At 30.9% G+C, this 8,978-nt stretch overlaps 1 protein-coding gene across 5 annotated transcripts in view; it reads left to right on the top strand.

Annotated features, from left to right (window-relative positions):
• Positions 1 to 1,737: 1,737 nt before the first annotated feature.
• LOC133206388 (protein pangolin, isoforms A/H/I/S-like) overlaps positions 1,738 to 8,978 on the top strand; it is a 71,970-nt gene continuing 64,729 nt past the window's right edge. For 3 of the 5 annotated variants that reach the window (XM_061342359.1, XM_061342341.1, XM_061342402.1), the window contains exons 1-2: positions 1,739 to 1,984; positions 2,115 to 2,181. In XM_061342359.1, the coding sequence (XP_061198343.1) occupies positions 1,835 to 1,984; positions 2,115 to 2,181 (217 nt within the window). In that variant the 5' untranslated portion in view covers positions 1,739 to 1,834. Of the gene's footprint in view, positions 1,985 to 2,114; positions 2,182 to 8,978 lie in introns of all 5 variants that reach the window. The other 2 variants (XM_061342352.1, XM_061342394.1) reach the window with 2 other exon arrangements.

Genomic DNA, 8,978 nt, shown 5'->3' with positions numbered 1-8,978 from the left:
GAAGGGGTTTCTGACTTGCTGAAATTTGTAAAGTTAATGATATATAAAACAGAACACAGATACTAATAAGCTGCATAAATCAATAAGACTTAAAACTAATTTGATAAATATAATCCATTTTAATTTTTAGTAAGATATATTTTCTCTCTCTCGCTTATCATAACCATGCACTTAATCTATCTGATATATTGTACGATTTTTATCTATACTAAATACAACATAGGAAAACAATAAAGATATATAGATGATGCGAAGTCTGTTTCTCTCTGTCTAATGTTGTTCAAATTGATATAAAATGTATGTCGTAAGCAATAAATAAATAATTAAAAAAACTTTATATAGCGATGATATCAATAGTTATTAATCGCTTTTCTCAGTTTTTTAATGTGTATTTTGAGAATACATGTGTCATTAATTCAATCATAGTTTTAACCTTTATGATATCACTCTATACTATTTAACATATGCGATGCAACATAATTGGGCTTGTTTATAGAAAATATGTGCTCACATAAATTTGTGAAACTGCTGTGATAAAAGGGCCACATTACAGAAAATAAGATAATCTACAAATATTTATTGTCAGGTAATGGTTTCCTGTCCAAAGCAGACCCAAAGTAGTGAGACCCTTGAAAATGTGAGGTCGCAATCCCTCGAGGAGTAATACACAAAGGAAATAGAGTGTAAACAAAGCGAATATCAAACAGACATTCGGGTCTACCTGTATGCATTAACACAAAGGCTTGCCGACATAGTTCAAAGAAGATTGAAATCCACCTGGAATACACAGGCTTGAAATGCACTTTCTATATTGTATATATATATCTGAAATCAGAGCAAGGAGTATAGATAGTGAAAATAACTATGTTTTCCCTCTCTAACATGTTAGACGATGTCGGAAAATGATGTCAATAGTAAAATGAAAGAAAAAGATTAAATATGTTTTCTACCACAGTCGTGCCAACCGATAATTAACCCCTTGTTTGGTGTTGAATTTCGCATCGCTTAGATTTTTTTGAAGATAGGAAAAAGATCAAAAGCAATTTAGAGTGAACATTCAAACTCTTGAGACTTCTCAGTTCATTTTATAATATTCAGCGAAGAGGAGTAAAGAAATTCCTTAATAAACGTATTTCATATTTAATGAAAAAAAAAGATTCATTATTCATCGTTTTTGTATTGAAAAATCGATTAACAGTGTATTGCATTTCTCTTCCCTTTTCTCTTAATTATCGCCTGCAATGATATCTTACTCGGCCGTTCATCTCGAACTTTTCTGCTTTATAATAGCTGTTTTCAAAATGATAAACATTATTTTTAATCTTATCAAATTACGAAAAATGTAATATGACCACATCCCCTCTACCGTTCAACTGCACGCATTTAACTCCTTCAGATGTTGTTTTTTAACATCAAAGGAGGGGTTCCTAAGGGTTTAGTCCTGTGATATTTTCCCGGTCAATGGAATGTAAATAGAGATTGCAAACAACGGATTTTACACGATCACGTTGCTATATGATTGGAATATTATTTAATTTGTAAGTGATAAAAAATGTATATATTAGATAAACCTCGACAATGTTAGTCCTTTGTGTCTATCTAAGTAAATAAATCGAATTAAAGCGTATTAATTAAAAACAGGTGCCCTAAGGTGAACCTAGTAGGTTCCGAACGGCAGTTGTAAGCGCTATTCTGATTGGTCGCAGTTATATGTGCTGACTGCCAATTGGGCGCTTCCCGTAAGAAATATCTTTACAGACTATATTCATGGCGGAATCAAAACGTGTTATGAACTGTGCCTCTAAAACCCCGATTTTGGATTGTTTTTAATTTAATGACAATGCCGCATGTCAATTCAGGCGGCTCCGAGGACTTCTTTTCAAACGATGAAGTGAAAGTGTATAAAGATGAAGGCGAAGAGGAGCAGCGATCGTCTGAAAATTTGTCCGAGGATAAACTTGGATTGGTGACCGAGACGGAAGAGGTAACCTATCCTTTGATATTTGTTCGCCTTTCAACATCAAAGGGAATTTATTTATAGTGCGTTTTCAAGATGGATTTCGCTTCGAATCGGCTCTGAAGGGCTGCAAAATGCATTGTTTATATATTTTCAGGGGAAAACGAATGGATTAGGAGGGTCGTTTAGTGGAAATGAAAAATCAGATGGACCGAGAGACGACGGTAGGTTTTTTTGTTTGTGTCGAGGGCCTGTCCGTTTCAAAAGCGCTTGACCATGGCGTCTTACAAACTCAGATAAATCTTCCATAATTATATAGAGACACAGGGTTTTCATTCAGGAAAAGTAAACCTTTCTGTTACTGCACATACATAACTCACTACAGAAACATTATCCCCGTTTACACTACCAGAATTTTAACCTTTTGTTCGACATTCTTTTGTTGTAAATATACACTGCTTTTTATATATTTCATGGTGAAATGATTTTGCACAACTTGACACCACTCGATGAATTGTAAATCATTTTAATACCAGTTTATATGAAATGGAAGAGGTGTAAATAGATATTTGGATTGGTTTGTGGATGTGAGAGTTGACCTGCTTATCTTTTGAAGTTTGAACATAAGGTTCTACTGACCAATGAAAAATGACCTTTGGTCAGGCTAATTGAGGAACACTAACCAATATGAAGTGAACAAATGGAAAACAGCACAAAAATAAACTGCACACATGACATGCATAATGGCCATTACAATTTTTAATTGACAAGAAAATTGTTAATTACAGAAATGTATTAAGAGCTATTCTATTAAACTATCAAAGATAATAATGCAAAGAACACAGAAAATGGAATTGGAAAATAATTTATGCCTTAGGGAAAATGTTCGGAGGGAAGTTCTCCAGCAAACTGAATCATATTGCAAAGCTATTAGTGGGGAAAAATGCAGAGGAAGCTTAATAAAATCCTTGAATCAATAATATACTGAAAATAAACCTGAGTATGGAACAAAGACAGGATACCCATAAATCAAGATACAAGATTATTGGAATTGAGTTCGAAAAATAGTTTTTTGTACAGTAAGTTTTCATGTCAAAAAAAGAAAAGAAAGTAAAATAAGAAAGAACAAAGAGCCTAGAAGAGTATTAGACACAGTTAGTCATATAATTAATTAGAATATGACAAGCTTTTAAAGAAGACATATTCGGTTTAATATCTTTATTGTTTTTACATGATAGAGGCTTGGACATGTGTTCTCCGGATGCTGAATTGTAGAATGTTTTTTTTCTGTGGCTTATGAATTAGTTCCACATGGCAGAGCAAATCATGTGGACATCCTTTCTCATGTTTTTTTTTGTATAAATGAATATAATAATATTAAGCATAGTTTGTTTTTGTTTGGGTCAGGAGAAGGATTAAACTTGTATTTTCTTTCTCAATATATATTTTTTTCACCTTTAAAGTGTAAACAAGTGCCCCAAAATATTGTTCACTAAAATTTGAAACTCTTGTGGAATGTCTATTTCATCTGATCTTCATAAAATTTCATTTAATAAGAGGATTAATCATAACAAAGGCACATGATCAACTTGTTGCAGGGTAGGATGTCAAAGCAGCATCTCATTATAAAAAGAAGAAATTGAGGCGATTGTATTGTGAAAGATAAGATCACAGAATGATAGGGCATAAAAGATTGACAGAAATTTTTTAGGAGCCATAAGTGATAGTCGTACCTGTATGAAAAATGGAAATTATAATTAGACACCTGTAGAATCGTAAATCATGCCTGAATCAGATTTAATATCATTGACATCAAGCAGTATATTCTAATTGAAATCATGGTGACATGTTCCACACAAGGCCTGGAACAAAAAGTATGGGGTCTAAATAGATTGTTTTCTCTTCCCTTGATATAACCTGACAAACTTTCCAGCGAGAATGAATCATCTGATTAATAATCTTTATGTTGCGTGAAGTTGCTGCAATAATTTAAAAGAACTTGAAAAACTTTTATTTGTTTTTATTTGTTAATACTGACAGAAAAGACAAGACAGTCAAGAAATATTCTTTTTTTTTTGTATTATTTTCTTCTGGGCCTTTTAAAAAAAAATGAACATGGAAAGATACAAAGTAGAACAAAATAAAAAAAAATCATGTTAAATTTTAATTTATACTATGTATCCAATTTTAAAGGTATAAGGTAGATGAAGTTAAATAATACTGATAAGAGAAATTAATCAAATAACTCTAATGTAATACACATATTTTTGTTTAATATACTTAAACAACATGTAAACAAATTTAGAATACTGTTGATATTTTAAAGAAATTCCTTTGTAATTTAGTACACAACTTATTATTAAAATTTTATGTTTGAGTATTCTCTCCTAGATATTAAACCTTTACTTATATTGAAGGGGGTATAAAAAAAATTCTTGGAAACACATTTTAGGATGGGCACAGAAGAAAGAGGTTGTTAAAAAGACATATGAATACAGTTTTTTTTAAAATATTGAATAAAACAGTCACACTTTGTATTAATGCCTCGACAGTTTAAAAAAAGGAACCTTCCTGTTGCCGGTAGCTGATCAGATACAAAGAATGCTCTGAGCTTCATCAACTAGCACTTTCATTTCTGTAATGTTTCACCTAGTTCTGGAACAAGGTTGCATTACAAATTAAGTTTTATCTTGTTTCATTTAGAGAAGGTTCCATTCTCAGAAATATCTAATTACATAGTATTTACATGTTTGCGAGTTTTATGTTTTTCAATGAAAGTTCGTCACATTTTTTTCTGACAAAAAGTGAAAATATATAATGCAGCAATGATATTGTATTGTTCTTACAATTTACTGGAAACTTTTTCATTTCCAATAATGGAAAAAAATGTAAATATCGACACCTCTGTTAGCTCTATGCATGCTCCATTTATTATATTGGCATATATATCATTCATAAAAATATTGAGGTACACATTTCAGGATACATCAGTTCTCACCACTGTGAAAGTACGTATACCTATTTTAATGGGATTAGTATGGTTTTGGAAATGTGATAGCCAAATTTGCAAGAATTTTGTTTATAAAAAAAGTCTTGGACAGGAAAGGAAAGTTCACACATTTTAACTACCCATGTATTATATCTACATTTGAAACTCTTTTATCAGATTAAAGTCATAATAAAATCATGCTAATAAAGTTCAAGTATTTTCTTTTAAATTGTTGAATTATGCATATTTTTTTTCTTTTCAAAATAAGGTGTTTGGACGATAGGCATAGACATCAACTCTTTGATTGCTAATATTGCAATGAGATGGTGTATAGGCTTAGCGAGGACCTTTGTATGTAAAATCTTGCAAATACTACAGTGTTAATAGTAAATATAAATTCTTTATTTATATTTAATTTTATTTTGTAAAATAAAATAAATAAATAACGATGTACTGGCATATGCACATGAATCACTGTGTATGCATGTGAATTGTCACAAACTGTGTGTAAAAAATATTGTCTATCATATGGTATTTTGCTTTCAAGGTCATGTGTACTGAAAGTTGCTGTTCAAGAGATAACAATAAAATATTTGACAGGAAAAACAATGGTGTCTCATCATGCAAGTTGTGGGTGTTGTTATTATCAGAGGGGTCTAATACTGGAAAGATTGCTCATGAAAAATTGACTTTTGGTAATATCAAGGCAAAAAATTCAAATGGAAACCCAGTGGAGGTACAGGATTATATGAACATGCTTTATAAAGGCAAGAGGTAGATGAAAAATCTATTAAATGTCCTTACTCATGATTTGGACATAGGATACCCAAAATCCAGAGAAAGTGAGATACTTATCATAGGTTGTTGAAATTCTTTTGTTTTTACATTCAAATTAATTTGTGACATGGTAAAATAGGGTAAAACTAAGCTTAATTTTATATTTGGGGGATTTCATATTTTTGCAATGAATTTCAGCATAGACATGATAAGTATCAAGGAGAATGAAAAAAAATAAGGTTTGTTTGATGGGAAAATTTGGAGATAAATGTGTTTTAGCATTAATAAAGGTGATATTAATGTTTTACAAATTTCTGTAACAAAATTTATTGAGTATCCTTAATATCCTTAATTGTGATTGCTGTAGTGGTATTCAAATATGCAGCCATAATTTAATAATCTGATTATTCAATGACAATAGAAAATTTTTGATTTCAAATGAAAATTCGAAAAATGAGAAATGAAAAGTATGGGGAAAATGCAGAATGAAATGGTCTCAGTGTAAAGTGTATGATGTAGATTCCAATCTTCATGCACATGTTTGTGACATTGTTTTCCTTATCAAAAGAATGCCATGTCAAATTGTGATCAGAAACCTCCTAGATGAAAGTTTTCTAGAAGGCTGCACACACTGATTGAATCACAGGATGTGTGGATGGTCAGAAGTTAAATATTCTTGACTTGAGTTGACGGAAACATATACCAAGAAGGAATCATCAATTTGTTAAACAGACCCTGTCTACCATAAGAATGAAATCATCAAATATTATATTTATAAATACTGCATGTAGTTTAGGGTAAAATTGCACCTCGGTTTGAGTCGGTTGACAATGCCATAGTTTTCTTGGGGCAAAAATTTTCAATATTACCCTCAACTACATGCAGTATTTATTATATTATATTATACTTTCATGTAAATTAGTTGAATCTGATTTGTCAAGAAATATTTGTTAAAAAACGCTATTGCCTGCTGATTGATGAAGCCACACTCTGCAGCGTAGCAATAGTCAACATTGCTTTATGACGGGTGATATTCCAAAAAATAGTGACTGCGCAGAATTTATGCGTGCAAGGTTCACTGTTATATGTATTAGCATAAAACATTCAGTATAATATAATAAATATTGCATGTAGTTGAGTGTAACATTGAAAATTTTCACCCCTCGAAAACCATTGTCAACCTCGGCTGCACCTCTGTTGACAATGGTTTTCTTGGGGTGAAAATTTTCAATTTTACACTCAACCACATGCAATATTTAATAATACTGAATGTTTTATACAAATACAATTTAAGGGTAAAACACATGCTAGATTCCGCACCATCAATATTTTTTTGAATATCATGAGTTGTCAAGCAATTATGACTGTTGCTAAGTTCTATCGTACAGGAGGGTGTGCTTTCATCATTCAGAGAGTAAAAGTGTTTTTTAACAAATGTTCTCCAATCAATGAACCAAATTCAAGTTATTTACATGAAAGTATAACATGTATGGAATTACTTTTTATTTGACATGTTACTAGTTACTACTTAAGTACTTGACTATCATTGGTATATATATGAGATTCAAGAATCCAAGCACAGTCTTGAGACTAGGGTATACATGTACATAATCTGACACATTCCACAAAATATTGCGCACAAATAAAGAGATTGATCAGGAATTTTTTCACAGATTGAATTATCTTAATTGTCTTTGGTTAAAAAAAGTGGCTCGATCGAGATTCCAGAGTCTTTCTTGGTTGCTGAGTTTAGTCTTGATGATATAAATAAATTCTCTGAAAGAAAAGAGTGCCTAATGCAAGGTCAATATTGGTTCCAAAATTGAATATATATTTACAGTGTAGACTTTCACAATCACTTTGAAACAACAGATCCTGTAAAGTATAGGCAAGTAATGTTTAAGATGGGAAAAAGTCATTCCAATTTCCTGTTATAGCTGTCTATATTTTGTTTTCATTTTTGATGGATTTTGTGGAGATTCAAAATATACTGGTACTGAGGAGTTGGGAGAAAAAAAAAACTTTCAAAAAAATTGTGTGCATTTAAATAAAATGTGAATGCCTTTCCCTTACATCATGAATTTTGTGGCATTTAATTTTTCAAATAGATGCAATTAGCATGTACAGGAATTGTTTTATGTACATTATATGGTGCTGGAGGTAAGCAAGAATGTCATATGCAATAAATTTTTACACTTAGTGAAGGTGTGAAGTAATTAAGACCGTCTGTCATCTTCAGATAGAAGGAAATACAGACATTGAAATGGTGAACAAGTCTTTACCGATATATATGCTGGTATTTTTTTAAAACATAATTTTATATTCATATCAATTTTTTTGTTTTTTTCTCCAATAAGAAGTTAAGATGATGGAAGTTTTTTTAATATCAGTGGAATTAGAGTACTGTAAGCACCTTGTACGTGTGGGTATTGCCAGAAAAATTATATTGCAATATATTGCAATATTTAATGGCAAATTGAGATAAATACCGGTAATATGATATATTGCATTGCTCTCTATTTTTCTAAAAGTTTGAAGTGAACCTTTTATAATAGATGTGCATTTTATTCAGTCCAATTAACCAAAATACTCTCTCTTGGTTCTGCTCATTTAACGTTAGAGAATGTTTGCTGTCCATTGGTTACATAGTTCCCTGCAAATTGGTAGTCATAGTCATTTTTGTCGGAGATCAACGTGTTTACATGCAATTTTTGCAAAGACAATTGACAGTTTCTTACTTACAATATGATATCTGTGTAAAAATTTGAGATACTGCCAGATTATTTCACTTGCATATCTCAGCTTTTCTTTTATTTTTTTAACGTACATGTGTATACTCAGACTAGGACTCAGAATTAAAGCATCACAATCAAAAAGATCATTCACAATGTTTTTCGTTTTCCATTTTGATAAACAAAAGTACAAAATCGTAAATTGTTTAGAGTAAGTATTGTAGAAAAAATATAATAAAACTGTTGTTGAATTAAATTTACAATGTTATCCTGTTAATATATATTAATCCTTCTGATTCCATTCTAAATTTACAATGTTATCCTGTTAATATATATTAATCCTTCTGATTCCATTCTATATTTTTGAACACTGTAGCAATGTCTATATTTATTTATTATGTCCATATTTATTTAGCGTTCATGTAATACTTCCGATTAACATATCGTAAATACCAATTTTGAAGAAAAAAAATATTGCGATATATTATCATTCGGTTTAATATTGCAATATACTGATATACCG

The sequence above is a fragment of the Saccostrea echinata genome, unplaced genomic scaffold, assembly GCF_033153115.1.
Source record: "Saccostrea echinata isolate AGI-Se365-2 ecotype Australia unplaced genomic scaffold, CSIRO_AGI_Sech_v1 ptg000002l, whole genome shotgun sequence".
Classification (NCBI taxonomy): Eukaryota; Metazoa; Mollusca; class Bivalvia; order Ostreida; family Ostreidae; genus Saccostrea; species Saccostrea echinata.
This window is presented reverse-complemented; position numbering and strand designations above follow the sequence as displayed.